The following is a 23,650-nucleotide window of genomic DNA, read 5'->3' as shown; positions in this document are numbered from 1 at the left end:
ACCTGTATTAGACAATGAAGATTACAGAATTATTTCCAACATTGCAGAAAGTTCTATTGGACAGTGCTGATCTAGAAAACCTTGGTTCCCCATTTCTTGGAAAAAAGACGGTTTAAAGGGGGCTCATTTATTGTCACTGTTCCAAATGTACAAAAAAAATTAGAAAATAACCCCCCAACTCAATCCCCCCACCCCCACAACATTCCCCCCAACACAAATAATTTTTCCCAAAACCACAAACATCAACTGGTCCTGGTATTTCCATAAACAGTGCAGCTAAGAAACAGTTTAGAGAAAATTTAACGGGATTCAGATTATATCCATTCTGTCCTCTCTGCCCTGAGAGTAATAATCCCATTTGGGTCCCAGTCCTCCCCAATGGTCTTCCCATCTCTGGTGGAAGAGTCCTTTTACAAAGTGGCATTTTTGGCTGCTGCTTTAGAGATCCTCCTGTGCCTTCTTCTTCTTCTTAGTTTTTTCTTCTTGAATTATAGGGGGATTTGTTGCCTCTCGTTGTAGATAGCTAATAAAATCACTTAATTCACGGCCACCCTGAAAACAGAAAGATCACTCTGAAAATTTAATCTTTTAAAGAACCCTGGATTTTTTTTCCCCAATAGGAAGACTTCTGAGTTTGTAAAAGCACATTAGCAACCACATATATTGACCATGAAATTGAAAGTTTCCAGTTAAATAAAACTCAAAGAACTGGATGTGTGTGTGTATGTGTATATTTGTGGGGAGATGAGACAACGCACTTACTTCATATTTCTTTGGATTTAGCTTCTTGTTGGCTGGAGAGAAGTAGATGGTAGGAAAACTGGGTTAAAAAAAAAAAAAAAAACCGTTAACTCATTCCAGGTACCGACACATACTTCCCCAAAAACTGTTTCTGGGAATAACTTCTCATGATTTCTATTTCTTTTCTTTTCTTTTTTTTTAAAGAGTTTCTTTATTTATTTGACAAGAGAGAGAGCAAGCGCTCGTGTGCACAAGCAGGGGGAGCGGCAGGCAGAGGGAGAGGGAGAAGCAGACTCCCCAATGAGCAGGAAGCCTGATGAAGGACTCGATCCCAGAACGCTGGGATCATGACCTGAGCCAAAGGCAGCTGATTAACTGATTGAGCCACTCGGGTGCCCTTTTTTTTTTTTTTTTTTTTTTCTGAGAGAGAGCAAGCGAGCAAGCATACATGCATGCATGCAAGTGGGGGTGGAGGGGCAGAGGGAGGAGGAGAGAGAGAATCTTAAGCAGGTTCCATGCCCAACGTAGAGCTGACCTGGGGCTTGATCTCACCACCCTGAAATCATGACCTGAACACGAATCAAGAGTTGGACGCGTAAGCAACTGACCCACCCAGGCGCCCCTCATGATTTCTCTCTCTCTCTTCTTTTTAAATATTTATTTATTTGAGTAAGAGCACGACCGGAGTGGGGGGGTGGAGGGGGGAGAGGGGCAGAGGAAAAGAATCTCAAGCAGACTCCCCGCTGAGCGTGGAGCCCTATGCAAGGCTCAATCTCACAACCCTGAGATCATGATCGGAGCTGCAATCAGGAGTTGGATGCTCAACAGACTGAGTCACCCAGGCGCCCTAATTTCTATTTCGGACCAGATACTATTCTCCATCAGTGGCTAGCTTACATCCTATCAAAACTCAGTAATGTGAGGGCTCACAAAATCTGCGGCAGTCATGTGGACCCATTCAGCAGAACTCCAAGCCAGGAAGGCAGCAGTTCTGTGCTCAACTGCAATGAGGGATCCACTCCCTAAACCAAGCCCAATAAGTGGTTTATGAACTTATTTTTTTCCCTATCAACCACCTAGACACTTTTATTAGCTTTTAATCTACTTACCCTCTGACTTCATATGGAGAAGGCACATCATTGGCTGTGGCATCCATCTTGGCTATGATAATATTTGGGTCTTTTCTGAGCTGTTAATGAAAAGGTTAGATCTTTAAACTTTCGTTTTTGGTGACTGAGGGACACTTAGTCAAATCAGCACTTAAAATAACCTCATTTTTAAACACCTGGGTAAGCTCTGCTCAGACAGAAAGAATAGTGAGACTTGTACATTGTATCTAGCCTTCTACAGAGTCCCTTTTCTCTCTTGGTTTCTCCATATTAAGATTCTATTTACAGCCACCTTCAAAATTACCTGGCCTAAATAAGACATTACAAGGGCAAAGTCAACATAAACATAAATGGATTCATAGAAGCCATTACCAAAATTCAGAAGCCTGGATACTTTTAACTACAATCTAGATTGAGTCTTTGGAGTGGAAAGTCAGAACAGGTGTCTGAGACACTGCACAGGCTAGAGACACTAGGGGGGCAGTCAGGAGAAAGTAAACAGTAGACAGCTGAAAAGAAATCTACCAGTACTTAGGTACTGAATTAATTAGGACAACTAATTTAGCCAATGCTGATTATGTGTGTCAACTTCCCAACTCAAACTTTTATCTTCAGAATATGGTTCAGACTTACCTTTTCTCCCAGTTCTTTATACTTGGGTTCCAGATTCTTACAGTGACCACACCAAGGAGCATAAAATTCAATCAGTACGTCTTTATTTTCGTCATTCACTATTTCATCAAAATTCTCTGCTACCACTACCTGGAATACACCAAAGAACCTCTAGTTGGTAAGGCAAGGTGAAGAATAAAATTCACATGCTATTTTGTTTCTGGACCCAAACCCTCTCAAGTTTGATGTATTGTCACTGAAAATCAAATTACAATTACAGATTGTATTAAGGATGTTCTGGTCATTTTCCAGAAACCAACTCATTCCCATGTCTGTCACCTGTCAAACTTTGTTCAGGAAGTCATAGGAAATAAGTGCTACTCAACCCTTACCCAATCTCAAAGCAAACTTTGAAACTATTCTTAGAGGTTAGCTTGCTCTACCCTGAAGAGTAACTTAGTTCCAATATAAATACCATCCAAAATTCTAAGATTTTACACTTTTGCCCCTACTGAGCATTATGAGTTCTGCCAATGCTTATTTTATGACTCAGGGAGGTGAGGACAAACAAAAAAAAACCGTGACAGCCAACAAGTTCTCACTTAGACCCAGCATTTTTTGGAATAAAGAAATGAGGAGAGTCAATTATATCTCAATAAAACTAAGAGCGCAGGGGGAGGTGAGGACGGGCAGATGCTTAGAGCCTTGATGAGGCTGTGAGCACCTCACCTTTACCGGCCCATCATTGCTCTCTGGGATGGGCTCAGACTTCAGGTATCTCTTCAGGTTGCCATCAAAGTAATCCTGCAGGAATCTTTCAAGAGCCTTGCCGTCCCGCCTACAATTAGAAAGACAAGGGTCAGGTTTGTTCATCTTCCACTGACAGGATTAAAAGCAATTTCTTAGAATAGTTTCAACATGTTCTAGCTTCAGTTTCAAGGTTAGAAATTGGAAGCTAAAAACCGGAGAAGCTTATCTCTCAATATGCAGATCTACTGACTGAACAGAAAACCACCTCCTTATATTTCTAGTGTGTTCTTTGTGGATTAGAAAGGTCAGAGAAGGAAGAAAACACTGGTCTTCTGGAAATTCACTTCTGCAAAAGAACCAGGTCTTTGTTGCTCTGGAGAATACCACCTATTTATGGTATCTTGTTTTACTGATTTGCTCACAAGGAAGATTTTCTCTGGTTTTCATCTCCCAATGTCTCAGAAGGTGAAAAGTCATACTTTTCCAGGGTTTTAAGACCTTTCCATTCCCTGAGTTTACCGTAGGCCAGGGTAGTATTTCAAGAAGAAAAGACATTGTACAAGGATGGGAGGGGGTTGCACTGGTCTGAAATTACATCCAATTACTGTCCACTGTTCTCTATCTACTATTTTTAATGGCAGGGTGGAAGCAATCATGTAAATATTCCAAGTTGCTATCCTTTTGTTAGTTTTCAGAATTTATTAAGGATTGTTATCCTTAAATACCTATAATTAATTAAATTAATTGAGAAAAATGACAATCATAGGTCTTAGCTAGAAGACTTATCTTCACATTCTAATGTTCTTCATAAATCCTTAGTAGTGTAAAAGGCTTTAAGTTTCTTTGCAGAATCAAATCCCAAACCCACGTTAACTTGTAACTCACGAGAACTCCTCTTGCATGACAAACTTCTCTCCTTTTGCAGTTCTGATAGCAACAACAGGAATCTCTCCAGCAGTGCTTTCCAAGCCAAAATCAGAAAGTTCGTGGCTAAAGGTTTTGCGGCTAGCTACAGCAAAGCTGAGTTTGTTTCCAGCATCTAGGAATTTCTTTGCTACCATCATCACTCTGTGGGAAACAAGATATTTATGCCAAGATTTATACCATAGTGGTAAAGCACATCTAAAATCAAGAAGCAAGACGCTAGAAAGCAAAGACTAAATTTTACAGTCCACGCAGCCCTCTGGACTCAGTCTGAACTATGTTCTTGGGCACCGACATTAGAATTATGGTACACTCCAATGTCTTACCGAACTTCACTGCCAAACTGGTGGTACCAATCAAATAGTCCATTCCCACTGAATCTTGCTATGTTATATAACTAAAACATTGCAGGCATAATGACTGACATGAAAAGTAAATTTGTAAGGATACAGTGCACTAAGAGCTTCAATGGGCAAACAGGCACAATATTTTAAATATTTAATATTATTTAATATTAATCATCTAATGTTTTCAGTTAAATATTTTAATCAATATTAAATATTTATTGTAATAATTGATATTTAATATTATCAATTGATGAAGGTTATTTTTTTAATATTAATATTTAAATATTTAATATCTACATTCTCGAGCACATTTGCATCTTTTACTGGGAGGCTAGGAACCAGCTATGTCACAAGGCAAAGGAACACCTACGGAAGATAAGCCCGACAGATTTTAGAAACAGTCTGCTATTTGTCCTTACAGCTTCAAAAGGTTTTTGGGAGCCAACTGTTCCCATTCGTATTGGCTCTCACATTATATACACTGTAACAGGATAATTAGAAGAAACTGTTTACACACTGGGTAAACTTCTTTACTAAGGGGAAAAATGATCCTTATTACCTGTTTCTCCAGTAGTTAGACCCTTTAGCATTCTTTTCATAGTCAACATCATAGTAAGCCACAAGTAAGTCCTTGCCCTGTATCAAATCTTTATTGTCTTCTGTCATGTGAGGGCAGATTCCAAAACTGAAATAAACAATCCATTATCAAATTTGGCAGGTTTAGCTACGTTATGGAACTATCAGAAAGTAACTGATAGCACTTACAAAGGAAAGAAACTTTCAACATAAAGGATAAGTACTGAGCAATATACCTCCTAGGAGTCCTAGGGTCCACACATTACTGCGTTAATATAAACTTCAACCATTACCGTTCAATCCCTTGAATAAGGCTATTTAATCCAAAACATGGGTCTGCTTATTAACTGAGGTAAGGAAACTACAGTGAAGCCAAGAAATCCCAAACAAGATATAAAAAGGTACTCACATATTTTCTTGGATAAATTTTTTAATCTTGCCACTAGTCATTTTCTGTTCTATATATGCCACAGTCTTGTCCTCAAACTTGTTCATTAAATGTGAAGGACGAAACAAGGTGATACCTCTTTAAAAAAAAAAAAAAAAAGAAAAAAGCTATTAGTAGGTAGACAGCAGCAGAATGATCTTCCATCCTTTATTTAAATCTCAGACGACTCTTGCTGCCACTTTTTTCACCATTTAAACACATAAGGACTCTTTCCTGGGAACACAGACTTGGCAACATGACCTCATCAAAGCTAAGGTGCTAACTAACCACCTTAATCTCAGGTGCAATAATTGGGTATGAAGGTTTAATAAACCTTGCGTCGGAAAGTTAGGAGACTTTGGTTCTAATTGTAACCCCATTAATTTTAAAGACCTTGTGCTAGGGATCAATTGAATCCTCTTGGGCTTCAGCTTTATCTTCAGTATAAAAGGGGACTTAAGGAGGTTAGAATAGATAATTTCCAGACCTTTAAAAACAATAACAGAACCCAACTTACCCCCAAATCCCTGTATGTACAATAAAGTAGAGCTTACTTTTATTGGAAGGTACCTTGCCCGGCACGCCCCTTGAAAATTCAACTTTCCCACATAGTAAAAGAATTACTTCAGTAGAGAAAATATCTTTAAGATTCCTTCCAGCTATAAAATTCTATAGGTAAGTATATAATTATAGACAATGTTTAGCTTGAGTTCATTAGAAATTCCTCTGTTCTATACTTCTCTTATCCCAACAAACCAAGTTTATCGATTTTTCTCTTGCTGGTACTATTTTGCCCCTCTAAGCCAAGCTCTCCTCACTCCACTGAACACTTGAAGCAAATTCCTTCTTTAATTTCTAGCTTTGTTCAGCTAAAACTGAACCCCAATTGGTTCTGAGTCATGGGTTTATATTAAGTACCAGCTTTCCCAGAAAATACCACAAGTCTAACTACTAATATCTCACCTCTAGGTTCTCCTTCATTCATTTCTCCACCCCACACACTGCACACCTACCCACATACTTTTTTTTTTTTTTTTTTAAGAGAGACAGAGCAGGAGCAGGAGGGGAAAGGGAGAGAGAGAATCGTAACAGGCTCCATGCCCAGTGTGGAGTCTGCTGTGGAACCCTGAGATCATGACCTGAGCTGAAAGCAAAAGTCAGACGCTCAACCAACTGAGCCACCCAAGCACCCCCACCCACATACAACTTTATCACTTGTTTTTATCTAGGCTTCAGCCCTTTAAGTCCTTATATCCCTCTCTCACTCTTCCAGTATTACACACTGACTTTATTTTTTATTTTATTTATTTATTTTTAAAGATTATTTATTTATTCGACAGAGACAGAGACAGCCAGCGAGAGAGAGAACACAAGCAGGGGGAGTGCGAGAGGAAGAAGCAGGCTCATAGCGGAAGAGCCCGATGTGGGGCTCGATCCCATAACGCCGGGATCACGCCCTGAGCCGAAGGCAGACGCTTAACCGCTGTGCCACCCAGGCGCCCCTACACACTGACTTTATGTTAATTAAAACATAGGCATTTTAGGGGTATCTGGGTGGCTCAGTTGGTTACACGTCTGACTCTTGACTGTGGCTCAGGTCATGATCTCAGGGTCGTGAGATTGAGCCCCACATCTGGCTTCACACTCAGTGGGGAGTCTGCTGAAAATTCTCTTTCTCCCTCTCCCTCTGCTCTTCCTCCTACCCCTCTCTAAAAAAACAAAAAAACAAAAAACACAGGGAAACTACATAGCAAAAGGGAAACTAATACAAACATGCTGGGCAAGCAAAAATGTGAACAGGGATAATACTGCAGGGGTTTTTTTAAGTGTAGTTACCAACTTCAGAGCAGTTATTCTAAAAAAAACAGAAATCCAGCAGTTTCAAATATAATCTTTAATGATGTTACGGCCTTGGTGTACACATGATGACTTTAAGACACCCTTCACCTAAGGTCTTCTCAGTAAGACTTCTCATCAGGAGTTGACAGGCCACTTTAAAGGCAGCCGCAACGAACACATCTAAGGTTAAGACTGATATGTGATGTGCTTAATGAGTCACGGGTGGCTCCACATCCATTTACAGACCTGGTGTGTCTTAATCTGAGAGGCAGTCAAACGTACAACTTTGCATCCGGACTTTCTAGTTTCAAATCCTAGTTCTGCCACTTACCAGCTGTGAAGCTAGGCAAATTACTAAACCTCTTTGAGTGCTTTCTCCTCTATAAAATAGTAACAGATCTGTCTCACCAGTTATTAAGAGGATTAAATGAGTCAATAGTAAACAGCACATAGTAAACACTACACATTTAGTTAAATATAAATCAGTAACACTAGCCCTTGGCACACTTCTTCTTTATATGCTCACCCTGAGTGATCTCATCTAGTCTCATGGTTTCAATAATTATTTACATGTGCTTGACCTATAAATGTTTATCTCTAGTTTAGAATTTTCCCCAAATTCTAACCTCATTTATCCAGTTGTCTGTTGGGTCTTCACCACTGGGACATCTCACAAACTTTTCACTCACTAGGCCAAAATGAACTCATCATCAATCCCTTCAAATTTGTTTCTCTTCAACTTTTTCCCAGCTTGATGATGACTGTTGTTGGTCCAGTCATCCAAGTTATAGAAACCTACATTCATTCTAGATCTTCCTCTTTTCACACGTGGCTAGGAACCAAATCCTACTGTTTACATTTTTTATACTCTCTCCTTCTCCATGCCCCTAATGTTGCCTTAATTTAGTCTCTCGGTGGTCACGCTTAGTTTGGACTCTTAACTGCCTTGCCATTCCTCCCCTTTCAAACCATCATCACATGGGTACCAGCAACTTTTCTTCTGAAACACAAAAATTACATTACTCTCCTGCTCAGTGTTTCAATGACTCTCACATGTCTAAAAGAGAAAATCAAAATTCTTTTGTACGCACTTAAAGTCTTCTATAATTTGGTCTCTGCTTACCTTTCCCTATCACCTCATTTATAAACAAAACTCTAGTAGTACTACAGGTCTCAACATTCCTAAGTTGTTTCACATCTTGGGGCCTTCACTTCTGCTGCTCTATCTGGAATAATGTTTTTTTTCCTTTCTTTTTTCTTTTTAAAGATTTTATTTATTTGTCAGAGAGAGAGCTATAGAGCACAAAAAGGGAGAGTGGCAAGTAGAGGGAGAAGCAGGCTCCCTGCTGAGCAGGGAGCCCAATGCAGGACTTGACCCAAGGACCCCAGGATAAGACCTGAGCCCAAGGCAGTCGCGTAACCGACTGAGCCACTGAGGCATCCCAGGAATAATTTTTTTTTTTTTTTAAAGTAGGCTCCACGCCCAGTGTGGAGCCCCATGTGAGGCTTAAACTCACGACCCTGAGATCAAGACCTAAGCTGAGGTTGAGAATCAGATGCTTAATTGACTGAGCCACCCAGGCACCCCTATTTGGAATAATTTTTATCCCAACTGCCATAACCTGCCTGGAAAATTTTATCTTTCAAGACATACCTCAAGAATCAACTCCTCTATGAAGTTTCTTCTGATACTACTCCCCACCCCGAAGGAAAAAATCACTCCCTGTTCTTCCGGCACACCCTGCATTCATTTCTATTGTAACACCTATAATACTCACTTAACACTTACATTTTTAAATATGTTCACTCTCTCCCCCTACTAGATGCACCTCAAAGGCAGCAAGAATTCCTAGCACTTAGTTTAATAAATCTTTTGGAAGAACTAGGCATAAAAATCACCAGCTCATACAATTTGGACTTGGTCCAGAAATTTACAAGGGTATTCAACTCAAGTCACTTACTCTCCATCATCATCATACTTGTTCACCAGAGACTCCACATTGGTGTGTGCAAATCGGTAGTTATCCCTCAAGTTGCTGGCTGCTTTTAGAAACTCAGAGTGAGCTTCACTGAATAAATCTTTGAAAAAACCTATACAAAAAATGTAAACACAAGGAAGAAACAGTAAGTGCTGAAACATAATCAAACTTAAAAATTCCTCTATTTTCATTTTTTTTTTAAGATTTTTAAAATTTATTTGTCAGAGAGAGCACGCAAGCAGGGGGAGCGGCAGGGAGAGGGAGAGCCTCGAGCAGGGAGCCTGATACGGAGCTCAATCCCACGATCCTGAGATCATGACCTAAGCTGAAGGCAGACGCTTAACCGACAGAGCCACCCAGGCATCTCGTAAAATTCTTCTATTTTCAAAGCCTTCATTCTATTCACAGGTAAGCAAAGCACGACAGGTAACAGCACTGGGTCTGCTTTGCCATGACTACCTAGGATACTTGACAAAATACTTAGGATGAAATTTTCCCTCTACCCTTAAAAAAAAAAAAAAATTGTCCCAGGAAGCCAAGGGAGAGGATTTATCAGAATTCAAGACTTTTCTAGTTTTTCACCATTAAATAGATTTGGGCAAACTGTTTAACTTCTTAGAGTTTCAGGGACTATTTTAGGTGTCAGAAGGATCAAATAAGACAGTATGTCAAATAAACCATCAATTACTTTACTGTATTTTTTGACTTGTCAGAACTTCAAGTCTAGAAAAGTGACTGAAACCTAAGTGTTTATTAAATGTCTGCTTATAGGTAACTCCTTGAAAATATACAGAATCAGTAAAATCCAGATGATAAGATTTGGCTTTTAGTCAAACTGAAATTACAAACCATCTTCTATGGCCAGAAAGTCAGTTTTATTATAATAATTATGAGATTAAGAAAAGGAAAACACAGATCATACGTTTAAATTTATTTTTTAAGTCAAATACATTATACATTATGTTTAAAACAAAAGAAAGAACACTCAAGATGTAGAATGTATTTAACCGCAAGTTATTTTAAGGATAAAATGAGATACTGTAACACCCGAGAACGCAAAGTACACAAATCCTAGCAATTTGACCTCAAGAACTAAATCCCCTACTACTGTGAAAACAGTAGACACAGAGGTTTATTATTTACTAGTATCCTCCCACCTTAAAACCTTATTTTCAATTTTAACTACCCTATTGAGCAAAATCTCTGAGTTTGAGATGTGACAGAAAAAGCTGAAGATACTTCTATTTGGGTCTTTAACTGAAATCACATCTTTATCTGTAAGAACACAAAGCCACTCCAATAAAACCAATTTTTTCCACATTATAGTAATGCTGACCTAAATCTACGCGTTGTCTTTTCAACTGCCCCCAAGGTTTCCTAAACTGGTTTAACTTTGTTGTTTACTCAGACACAGAGGGTTTTTGAAACCAAATTGATGATTTTGTTGTAATAATCAAATAATCAAGTATTTGCTACTTACCCACCACAGAAGCATCTTTATCACTAATGAACTTCTCAAATTCTTCCTCAGTCCTGAGAGGAACCGAAGCTGGTCCTGCCTGCTTCTTCAGGTGGCTGACAATTCCATCTTAAAAGATAAGATCAAAGATCATAGCAATACAAATTTCTAATTTTTGAGAGGGCAATCATTCACATAATTCAAAATTCAACAGGCTCAAAAGGGAGGCACCTGGCTGGCTCAGTCGGTGGAGCATGTGACTCTTGATCTCGGGGTTCTAAGTTGGAGCCCCACGTTGGGTGTGGAGATTATTCAAAAATATAATCTTTAAAACAGACATATTATGCATAAACAAGCAATTACATATTTATTCTTTTCTTTCTTTTCTCCCCAAATGGCAGCATACACCTATGCTATTCTTTATTTTGTTTTTGTCATTTAATATAGTTTAGAGATAATTCATGCCAATGTACATAAAGAGCTACTCCAGTGTTTTTTATACCTGCATGGGGTTTTATTGTACGCATGCACCATAATTTATTCAGACACATAGGATGGACATTTGTTTCCAATTTCTTGCTGTTATAAATAATTCTGCAATAAACTACCTTGTACTAATGTCATTTTGCACATGACTGAGTAGATCTGTAGGGTAAATTCCTAGAAGTGGATTCACTGGGTCAAAGAATACATGCATTTATAATTGTCAAACTACCTCCTCAAAGAGACTATACTTATTTTATACCCCTGTATTAAAGTGTTTATAGCAGTACAAATTAATAATGCCTTTGCTCATGTTATTCTCTCTGCCTAGAACACTTTCCCCAGATATCCTCCTGGCTCCCGTCCTCACCTCCTTTAGGTCTTTACTCAGATGTCATCTTCTCAACAAAGCTCTCCCTGACCATCCCATTGTAAACGAAAACCTAGTCACCTCCAATGCTCCTGGATTCCCTCCCCTGCCTTTATCTTCCTCTATAGCACTTTTCACCCGCCTAATGAGTACTCTGTCCTTATTATTTTCATCTATCTCTTCCCATGACAAATTCCAAATGCATAAGGATTTTTGTCTGTTTTGCTCAGTGATATACCTAGCTCTGGAATAATACTTATTAGCACTTAAGTTTGAGAAACACCCATTTTATAAATAAAGTAAGTAAACAAATCCCTTATTCTCAAGTAGCACAAAGAGTCACTTGTAGCCTTACATTTTAGAGGCAGAAAATGCACGAACCTGGCTAGCTAGTATAAGGGTTTAACTACATATCGGTCAAATTATGCCATGTACAGGACCCACCTATAGCACACTTTCCTACTGAGGTGAAATGGGCCAGATAAGTAAAACAATTTAGAAAACACAAAAAATCATCTTAGCCCTTAAGCCTAGTTGACAGCCCATTAATCTACTTCTTCTGGGGTCCACTAAAACCATTCATAGGCTCAAAATGCCCACAGGCCAGACAAAGGCAATGCTCCTCCTCCATAATATTCCACCTCTTGCACCCCCTTCTCTTCTAAGTACTCTACTGATTTGTTAACTGGCTGAGACAGAGTGCTGTTTAACTCTTTCAACGTGATTGAGCCTATTCTGCATTTTTTCTAATGTTTCTTCCTTCTCTCTCCAGTCATGGACTTTTTTTCCTTTTAAGTATTTTCCTCAATTCCTCACATAGGAGGGGTTGCATCAACGGACTAATTGAAATTGAGTATGAGGCTTATTATATCATGATATAAATTATAAAGAACTTTAACCTGTGTCTATGATGAGAAGTGTTACTTTTCTCCCTAAATATTTAAAATTCTGTGGAAGGTATAAAGGGAGTGCAGAGCAACCAATTTAAGCAGGAGGGCAAACAGCATAGTTCGCAGAGAAGTGCATGAACAAAATAATACATTCTAAGTACCCAAACATCTGACCTCCTAGTCAGATACTAAGAAATTCTTTTTTTTTTTTTTTAAGATTTTATTTATTTATTTGACGGAGATAGAGACAGCCAGCGAGAGAGGGAACACAAGTAGGGGGAGTGGGAGAGGAAGAAGCAGGCTCATAGCGGAGGAGCCTGACGTGGGGCTCGATCCCATAACACCGCGATCACGCCCTGAGCCGAAGGCAGACGCTTAACGACTGCGCCACCCAGGCGCCCCAGATACTAAGAAATTCTAAAATTAAAGAAATCTATGTTACAGCCCAAGTGACATATAGTATCTGACCAGTAGCAGTCTAATTGGGTTCACCTACAATTTAGTTAAGACATGCTCAAGTTCAGAATAACATTTCAATAACTCTAACTGCTAATTCCATCCTAAATTGAACAAATAAAATCTGAATGGTAACATGGGGTTCTTCATTAATACTTTTAAGCTCAGGAATTTTTTTTTTCCTTCTGTGCTTAGATATATCAAATTTTAAGTGTTGACTAAATGACCTCAGTGGAGTCAAAGTATTTTTTCACGCATTCAACAAAGAGTTACTGAGTATCTACTGCATGTGTAGAGTTCAGATGCTGGAGACAGTAGTAAATAAAGTAAACAAAGTCTCTGCTTTCTTAGAGCTTACAGTTTAAGTAAATCTCCAAATAATAAACAAAATCTCCCAATAAACAACTAAAAAATCATGTAACAATTAGCACGATGTAGAGAATTAAGAGGATGATGTGATAAGAAAATGACTGGGTGGCTACTTTAGGTCTGGTGGCCTGGGTAAGCGTCTGGGAGGTGAAATTTAAGCCATGATCTGAATGACAAAAAGGAGCAAGCCGTGAAAATATAAGGAAAGATCATTTCAGGCTGGGAATATAACCAGGGCAAAGGTCCTAAGGTGAAACAATCTTAAGATGATATGAGAGTTAGGTAGTGGCATGGCCATGTTGTGTAGAGCTTTGTGTATGAGTAACAATCATGCAGACTGAAAAAATTCCACCTCCCTAAAATACCCACTGAACCCCCTTTCTCTTAGCCTTCCATCACAAAAAAGTAAATAAAATGTGTGTCATTACTTGAAAAACTCAAGGCAAAATTGTCCAAAATATTTTTTCTCATCAATTATAGGCCCTAGAGGATCCAGTCCCCATTTACCTTTCAAACTTCATCTGTTGGGGCATCTGGGTGGCTCAGTCGTTTAGGCGTCTGCCTTCAGCTCAGGTCATGATCCCAGAGTCCTGAGATGGAGCCCTGCATAGCGCTCCCTGCTTAATGGGGAGCCTACTTCTCCCTCTGCTGCTACCCCTGCTTACGCTATCTCCCCCTCCGTGACACCCCCCTCCCCCCCGTCATGTAAATAAAAAATCTTAAAACAAAACAAAACAAGACAAAACAAAAACAACCAAGCTTCATCTGCCATCCATGCTAATTATATTCCAGCCACATGGTCTTTCTGTCCCTTGAACTCATCAAACTCAATTATATCCTTAAGGCCTTTTTGTATACCTTAGAGCCTTTCCCTCTGCTCGGAAGGTTCTGCCCCAGATCTTCTCAAGGCTAGCTCATTCCTATCATTCAGGTCTCAGCTCAAAGGTTACAGCCCTGATAACTCTGATGATGTGGTACTCCCAAACCCAGTCACTATCACACCATATGGTTTTATTTTTCTCCTTTAATGCTCTTATCACTAAATGAATTTATCTTATATATTGAAATTAAGTAATTTTAACTGTGATAAAATATACATAACATGGATAAAGAACTTCCTTTTTGAGAGTGAGTATTCCACAGTATATTTATATATAATTATTAGTAATATGCCAGATTTTGTACGTCCAGTTATCCACTGACGGACACTTGGGTTGCTTCTACCTCTTTGCTATTGTAAATAATGCAGCTATAAACATGGGCATACAAATGTATCTTTGAGACCCTGCTCTTAATTCTTTGGGGTACATATCCAGAAGGAGAATTGGTAGATTGTTCAGTAATTCTATTTTTTTTTATTTTCAGGAACTTCCATACTGTTTTCCATAGCAGCTATACCACTTTACATTTATACCAACAGTGCAAAATGGTTTCAATTTCTCTGCATCCTCATTGACACTTATTATTTTCTGTTATGTGTTGTGTTTTAGGATGTAAAGTAGTTATCCATATATACTTTTAAACTTGATTGTTGTCTTCTTCTCTTCATTTCGTAGAATGTAAGCACGTAAGAGTAGGAACCTTGTCTGTTTTGTTTATCAATAAATACAGAGCACCTCGTATATCTAGAATATCTGGCACAGAGTAAGTACTCAATAAACAGGTCAAATGAAAAAATGCCTAGACCTTATAACTCAAGAAACTCAAGTTTCTACATCACATACATAACCTGTTTATTTAGAGAAGTCTTTTGTTAGATATCAAACTGACCTCTTAGATGAGGAATTTTTTTTTTTTTAAAGATTTTATTTATTTATTTGACAGAGACAAAGAGAGCACAAGCAGGAGGAACAGCAGGCAGAGGGAGAAGCAGACTCTCTGCTGAGTAGAGAGCCTGATGTGGGGCTTGATCCCAGAACCCTGGGATCATGACCTGAGCCAAAGGCAGATGCTTAACCCACTGAGCCACCCAGGCACCCTTTAGATGAGAAATTTTTTAAGATTACAAGTCTGTTGTATAGAAAAATGTCATGTTCCCACTATAAAAACAGGGCACTTAACAAATTCAGTTTCTAAAATGTAATCCTGGATCCTTACCGGCAGTCCTGGGCCCATCATAAGCACCAGCTTCTTCACCATCTCTAAATATCTTCAAGGTTGGATATCCACTGACTCCATACTTATTACAGGTGTTCGTGTTGGCAGTACAATCAACCTAAAGATTAAAATACACGAACCATCTGTTATCCAGATGCTTGTTGCAGGCTCCTCCTATGTTCCCAAAATATTAAGACTGTTCAAATCATAAGAGGATCAAGCAATTCTTTGCACACATACCACAGAACATATATTTTAAAGGCAGACTGGTGCTAGGCTAGTTACTTCACAATCACCTAAAGAATTGGTTAACATTTAGACCACTGGAACACCTACAAAATGCATGAATGACTATTTAAATTCTTCCCTCTAAGTCTCTATTATTTAAAGCAGTGGTCTCTGCCTTCTTTCTGCCTTAGAATATGCGAGGGATAAATCACTTAAATTATTAACAGTATTTTTCTTACTTTGGTAATGATTATTATAAAGGGGATGGATGGATGGATGGATGGATGGATGGATGGATGGATGGGTGATGGATGATGGGTGGACGTACATATCCTTTAGGTGGGGTGGAGTATCATTTGATTTGGCAAATTATTTGGAGTTATTAGCAAAGTATCAATATTTGAATATGCTCCCTGAGACAGTCTGAATATGGACTAAACTATAACAAGGTAGATCTAGAGAGAACTATCAGGAAGAAGGAAAACAATTCCTATCTATTTAGCCACTAACTCTAAAGTCAGCAGTGCTACAGGCACTTTGCATATGTTACTTCATTTACCCTTCACAAGATTCTGAGGTATGGTCCCAATGCTTCAACATAAACTGAGGTGTAGAAAAGTAATGTGTCCATAGAAACACAGGCTACAGCCACACAAGGCACGAATTAAATCATGACTGAACTTTCTTTTTCCCCCAAGGCAAACTGCTATAGAAACATCAGGATTAAAAGCAGTTTCCAAAAACAGTCCTATATATGTATGAACTATTTACTTGAGGCTGACCCAAGATATGAACTTTTTTTTAAAGATTTATTTATTTGAGAGAGAGCAAGCGTGCAAGCACGTGGGCAAGGGAAGGACAGAAGAGGAGGGAGAGAATCTTTTTTTTTTTTTTTTAAAGATTTTATTTATTTATTCAACAGAGATAGAGACAGCCAGCGAGAGAAGGAACACAAGCAGGGGGAGTGGGAGAGGAAGAAGCAGGCTCATAGCAGAGGAGCCTGATGTGGGGCTCGATCCCATAACGCCGGGACCACACCCTGAGCCGAAGGCAGATGCTTAACCGCTGTGCCACCCAGGCACCCGAGGGAGAGAATCTTTTTTTTTTTTTTTTAAGATTTTATTTATTTATTTATTCAACAGAGATAGAGACAGCCAGCGAGAGAGGGAACACAAGCAGGGGGAGTGGGAGAGGAAGAAGCAGGCTCATAGCGGAGGAGCCTGATGTGGGGCTCGATCCCGGAACGCCAGGATCACGCCCTGAGCTGAAGGCAGGTGCTTAACCGCTGTGCCACCCAGGCGCCCCCGAGGGAGAGAATCTTAAGCAGGCTCCACACTCAGCACAGAGCCCAAAGTGGGGCTCAATCTCACGACCCTGAGCTGAAATCAAGAGTTGGACGCCTAACCAACTGAGCCACCCAGGTGCAGATGTGAGCTTTTATACTGCAGCAACTCAGGTTTACTACAGAATAATGGAAAACTCTAGAAGCATTACTATGATGGTAAAGGCAAATACCAAGTTTATAGTTGACCAATTAGTTACATACTTATAACACCCTATCATTTTCCTATTCCCATCACTATGAGTATCATAAGGTAGTTTAAGGAACTCATTTATTCAATAATTTTCCTCTGACTTTGAATACTATAGTTTCCATATTTGCCCCTTCTTATTTACCATGTATTTTACCTCTTTCTTATTCCAGTAATTCCCTTGGTTTCACTACTTTTAATCTTTAAAACCATAATTAATACAATAGTCAGTTGTGCATTTGCCCAGAAACTAGTGTTCTCTTCTTAGTACCATAAGAGTAGATTAGATTAAATCAATGTTAATTTTACAAATTACTATTTAAAATACTCCATTTTCTTTCTTTTTTTTTTTTTAATTTAAATTTTAGTTAACATAGAGTGTAATATTGGTTACTGGAGAGGTGCCTGGGTAGCTTGGTTGAGGGGTCCAACTCCTGATTCCCTCTCAGGTCATGATCTCAGGGTTGGGAGATCCAGCCTCCGTTAGGCTCCTCGTCAGGCTCCAGGCTTAGCGGAGTCCATTTGAGATTCTCTCCTTCTCCCTGTTCCCCTCCCCCCACTCATGCACACGCTCTCTAAAATAAATAAAATTTTTTAAAAAATTGGTTTCTGGAGAGTCAATGATTCGTCACTTACATACAACAGCCAGTGCTCCTCACAAGTGCCCTCCTTAATACCCAGCACCCATCTGGCCCATCCCCCACCCACCTCCCTCCATCAAACCTCTGTTTTCTACCCTTAAGAGTCACTTAAGGCTTGTTTCCCTGTCTCCTTTTTTTTGTTTCCCCCTTTGCATGTGTTCGTCTGTAAGATCACATGGAAAATACCCCATTTTCTTTAATGAAGAATCTGCCTAGACTCACCTTTGCTAATGGGACTATTCCTTTTAATCTGGTTGCTGCGGCTTCATACTCAGGGGCAAGCCTCTTGCAGTGTCCACACCTACATAAATACATTAAAAAAAAAAGCCAAATTCTCAGTTTGATCCTTCAAGATTGTTAACCATGTTTCTCAAGGATGAACCTCAAACTATTATACTACTTTTGAACTAGTAGGTGCTTCCAAAAGCAAAAACATCACCTGAACAACATCCATTACTGATAAAGTAACCAGAGCTCTCAGAGGGCAAACGTACTATCCCTAACCTGAGGCTGACTCTACAGGACTAGCTTAGTTCAGAGCAGTCATCTATTTTCTCAGTTAAGTACAACTGAGCCTTGAAAATTATAGTCAGAATTATACCCCACATTAAAGAGGGAAAGGGCCCAAGCCTTTCGGACCAATTAATGAGGATAAAATGAAAAGCAAGATAGCAGCAATCCCATTTCTGTTAGCATTTCCCAAAAGAAGGCACATTTTTTCCCTCAGGAAATCAGCATTGTGATTCTTAAAAATACAGTGATTGAAACCTTATAAGGTTCCAAGTATGATTTAACTCTAAGAATCACCATCAAGTACTTTTTCTCCATTCCTTCAATAGGAATCCCTTTGTCCAAAAACCCAGTTTGAGGGGGTAGCAGAATGAGGCCCAAAAGGCACTCATTTGCTATAGATACTTTAACAGCTGTTAGAGCCTTTTTTTCTTCTCAACTGAGTTTCAACACAGCATTAGAATGACGTATTTAAGACAGCAAGCCCTATTTTTACAGCTACACAGTTCATCTGGCTGTAAGCACTGATGAGGATAAAACATTGTCAGAATATTTTCCCAGAGGGCCATCAGAAATACCTGCTCCTAGCCTGGGAAGTCCTAAGAGTCCCATAGGCACACTGTATATGCAATGGGGGAAGGGAGAGCTACTCCTCCTTATCAACGTATAGCTAGCACCAGCTAAATGTCATCCCTTCAAAACCCAGTGGGTTGCGGAGCGAACACTTTGAGAAGGTAAAGTAGTTCTGTAATCTCCCCACGGATAGCAAGAATAGAATTAGAAAACAGAAGGAAACATGGAAGAAACTTAACCTTATATATTTCTTAGCCAATAGTCTCAAAATTTATTTTACTAAGTGATGGACAAATAACTTGGAAACATTTTGCCCCTAAAACTTGATTAAAACAAAGAACTACAAGATCTTTAGGAGTTCTATTCAAAAATAATCATTAAAAAGCTTAAATGAAGGAATGGTGATATGGGGAAGGGATGTATAGGTTTCAACTGTATTGGCTTTAATTTTTAAGCCAGGTGGTGAATAAATGGTATTATTCCCTATACTGTATTTCATGGACACACATTTTACCGTTTCTGAAATTGGCATGTGTCCCTCACAATTGTGTCATAGTTTCAATAGTAGGATTTCCTTCTTTGTGAGACATAAGGATTCCCCTCACAATCCGTGCCATCTTACATGTATATGGAATATGGTATTATTCATTACATCTTCTGTATTCCTTTTATATTGCAAAATAAATTAAAAACTCATGTACTTGGGTTCCAACAAAAACACACAGATCCTAATTGATTTAATAAAATAACCAATTTATCCAAGAAATTCAGGCTTTGGGGAACATAAGGGTGCAAAGATTAAAAAAATAATAATAAAATTTAAAGGGAGTAAGAATTGGATCTGGGCCTTTAAGAATTTAAGGCTTCAGCCAGGACCTGTCCTGGGGTATTTTAGATAAGGGGAATAGTAGAGCAAAGGTAAAATTACTAGTGAAAATGATACATCTGGAGAACTGTGGAGGGCTTTGTTGTTATTAAGAGATAATAAATGTTACGTGTATTAAGACTACATCAGTCAGCAATATGTCTAACAGGAAGGGGGAAAGTAGAGATAAAAATAAAAGCCACCTAGAAGATAATATATTTCGCATGGCAGATAATGAAAGCTTGGACCGGAGTGAGAGCAATGAGAACAGAAAAGAAACAAAAGAGAGATTTCTGTTGAATATGTAATTATCAAGAAGGCTGGGGCAACAGATTTAAGAATAGTTTCACCACAACCATATCAAAACATTTGAAGAGAAAAAAATAGTATAAAATAATTAGATCAGACCAGAGGGTATCAACCCAGATGCATATAAAAAATACCCATGGAGAGAACCAGGGGTGTTAAGGGGGATATGTGTATAAGTATCAAGGCTGGGACTGAAAACTGCCCTAAGCATTTGCTGCATCCATAAGGTCATCAAATGCCCAAAGGAAAGACCTGTTTAACGAGTTCTAGGGAGACCAGAGGAGACTGCCTTCTTCAAATTCACCGGGAATAGAACTCAGGTGGAGTCTGAAGATGAACATCAAGATTAACCACTACTTCTTTCACCCAGTCCTAGACAGTATTAAAACACAAACAATTCCATCACCTTCAGGGATGGTACCTAGCAGTAATAATGAATCCCAACACATATTCACTCAACAATCATTACCTCATGTGACAAATGTCTCTAACGGAAAAACTGATGTAGTCCTTTCCCTGTAGGAACACCAGTCTGGCAGGGGTGACAAGACAATATTAGGTCCCAGTTGAGAGGCGGGAGCAACCAGTTAGTTGTCCAAGGAGCTAAACCTTGTTGAAATGATCAATTTGGGGTGGGAGGATACATCAGAAATTCCCAGTAAAGGATCAGCATTATAAAAAGAAATATTTCATTTTATACTATCCACACAGTTTTTTTTCTGTATGTACTCCAGAAACACTGCATATCAGATATCATTTAATACTACTGTCCTAGAGGGTAGAGCACAAATCTACAACATAAGTAGATGTTGAGGACTTAAATTTACTTAATGCTGATCAATAAATCTTCAGATACTATCACATTTAAATAGTGCTATTTATTTCCCCAGAGAAATTCACGTACTCCCATTCTTACACAGATGATTAACTCCATAATGGAAATATGAGTCTACAAAGTCAAATACAAAGAAATCTTTCACTTTTACTATAAAATGAAAGAGCAAAAAATACCCAAAAACAAATGAGATGAAGAACTTGCTCAAAATAGGTCAATTTACTTTCAATAGGATTCTTTAACTGATCCTATCTAACTTGTGAGTTAGTTCTGATCTGTACAAAGGATTACAGCAGTCAGGAAACATTTCTACTTCAAGTATTAATAAATAAAAATAGCTGAATGTGAAGAAATAAGGACATTATCAACAGGAGACTTCCTTGATTCCAAATTAGTCACTCAGAAAACCGATCCTGCTTCCCAGGACTGTGGAGGATTACCTTACCTTCCAGACCAATTAAAAGCAGACACCACAGCAAGGATCCACCCAATTTTGGGGATAGTTTAGTGCATGACGGGATATGCAGTTTTCAGACAAGCACATGCAACAATTTAAAGTAGGAAAGAGGGAGGGGGGTGGGGGAATGGGATAGACCGGTGATGGGTAGTAAGGAGGGCACGTATTGCATGGTGCACTGGGTGTTAGACGCAACTAATGAATCATCGAGCCTTATATCAGAAACCGGGGATGTACTGTATGGTGACTAACATAATATAATAAAAAATCATTAAATAAAAAAAATAAATAAATAAAGTAGGAAAGAACATGTTCAATCAAAAAAAACCCAAAATCTGCTTTAAACGAATAGTCGAATAGTCTAATAGCCCATTAGTCTCCAGGGACTGACTTATGTTGACCCCTGTAGTCACAGAACCACCACCCAGTTTTGAGAGAACCCCATCCAGTCACTCTAAGTACAGTTACTCCCCTTCAAAGTTAACAGCAAGGTTATATGATTGGGAAGAGTTGTTTCTAAGATGGAATGTGACTTCTGAAGATGTATAACAAAAGACCACCTATGATGTGTAATCAGTACTACCAGTTGGCCACAGGAATGCCCTGAACATAAAATCTGTCACAAGCTGAAAACAATATTTGTTGCCTCTAACACATCTTTCTGGTTCGGGTGGTCTTCATTACCGGACTTCTAGTATTACCCCCAGCAAGTCAGCTGGACCCTTGCTGAGTGAAGACCAGAGTTAGAAACAAGTAAAAGTTATACACCAACTTTGTTTCACTGATACTTTTGAATACAAATAGTTTTTAATTAAAAGTATTGTGGCAGGAGGAAAAAAATTAAGTACTGTAATCAGCATGAATATAATGAGCCATCCCAAGCCTGAAAATAATCATGGCTCTCTGTGGTAAAGATCTGGGAGTTTAAAAACAAACAAACAAAAACCAAACAAAACAAACAAAAAAACCATTCAGGTCTACTGAGTGATAAATCCTATTTGCTCTCTCCCCCCACCCCCAACTTTTTGAGTTAGTTGTATCCTAAGGAATTCACATCCTTGTTCAGTTATAACACCCTGAAGTGGACTATTTCTCCCCATAATGGTTACTTTCTCACTGGAGTCTTTTCGGGTATTTTTTAGAAATCCTAATTAAAACCGACAGTTTAGACAGACTTCTGCCAGCATTACTCTTTTCACTTACTCTTTCTGACGGGATTCTGATGGTGCCGATCAGCTTAATGGAGAAAGTGTGCACCATGCGATGGGACAAAACAGTTGCCTGCCTCAAGAAAGCACTTATGACCATTCTGCAGCCACTGAGTGACCTTGGCTAGAAACCAATGGCTGCGGGGCGTGGGGCAAGAAGAAAGGAAGTACTCTGGGGGCCCAGGGCCTCTGCACTTGGTGAACGTTCGCTTCCGATATAAGGCCTTGAGATGCCTCGTTTGTAGGATGGACAGCATTAACATTGACTCAGCCAGAACCTGTAAAGATACCCTTTGTAGGCTGGAGAGCGTGAACACTGACTCAGCCAGTAAAGATACCAATCTAAGCGGGGTCGGGGGTGGTTAAACCCTCTGCGAATAGGAAGTGCCGCAAGAGCAGCGAGGTAAGGATGTGGCCCTGCGTGAGCCGGGCCTTCGGGTTTTCTTCCCGGGTCTCGCTCCAGGCGCTCAGCACCGACTTCTCCGCTCTCGGCGACGCTGCTCGGCCACCCGGGGGTGGGAAATTTGCCGGCTGCAGCCGGGCCTGCCGAAATGGTGGAGGGCGCCGGCACTACGTAGGCCCAACCGTTCCCGAGCCTTCGCCCCCGGCCCAGCCCTCCCTCCCTCCCGCGCCCCGGCTTAGTGGCCTCACCAAGGGGCGAAGAACTCGACGAGCATGAGGCCCGCAGAGCCCGTGTCGGAGATGCGACTCTCGAAGTTGTCGTCAGTGAGTTCCAGCACGTCGGAGGCAGAGGCGACACCGGCCGCGGCGAAAAGCAGCGCCACGCCCGGGAACAGCGCTTGGCAGCGGGGGCGCATGACTACGAGGTGAGGTTAGGGGCGGCCGGGAGGGTCGGGGCTCGGCGGGGACTGCGGAGGCCGGCCACAACCACGCACCCTGTGCCTGCGCTCGCGCGTCTGGCCCAGGCGGACCTGCAGCCGGAGGTCCCAACCCCCCAGCCCGGCTCGGGCCGCAGTGTGGCAGCCGCCGATTGGCTGCGAGGCGCCTGCGTCGGGCGGGCGGGACCAGCTGGTAACCGCCGAGTGGCCGGAGCGCGGGGCGGG

General features: G+C 40.0%; 1 protein-coding gene across 1 annotated transcript; it reads right to left on the bottom strand.

Annotated features, from left to right (window-relative positions):
• Positions 1 to 111: 111 nt before the first annotated feature.
• On the bottom strand, positions 112 to 23,642 carry PDIA3 (protein disulfide isomerase family A member 3). Its single transcript, XM_026479841.4, has 13 exons — positions 23,238 to 23,642; positions 18,052 to 18,130; positions 15,429 to 15,546; positions 10,785 to 10,892; positions 9,287 to 9,416; positions 5,469 to 5,585; positions 5,043 to 5,168; positions 4,098 to 4,280; positions 3,192 to 3,300; positions 2,484 to 2,612; positions 1,851 to 1,930; positions 763 to 820; positions 112 to 552 (listed from the first exon to the last, which is right to left on the bottom strand). Exons 1-13 carry the CDS (start codon positions 23,402 to 23,404, stop codon positions 439 to 441), a joined length of 1,518 nt encoding a protein of 505 aa, XP_026335626.1. The 5' UTR covers positions 23,405 to 23,642; the 3' UTR covers positions 112 to 438.
• Between the last annotated feature and the right edge of the window lie 8 nt (positions 23,643 to 23,650).

Source organism: Ursus arctos, unplaced genomic scaffold, assembly GCF_023065955.2.
Source record: "Ursus arctos isolate Adak ecotype North America unplaced genomic scaffold, UrsArc2.0 scaffold_36, whole genome shotgun sequence".
Taxonomy (NCBI): Eukaryota; Metazoa; Chordata; class Mammalia; order Carnivora; family Ursidae; genus Ursus; species Ursus arctos.
The sequence above is the reverse complement of the archived record's forward strand: the minus strand, read 5'-3'. Positions and strand labels throughout refer to the sequence as shown.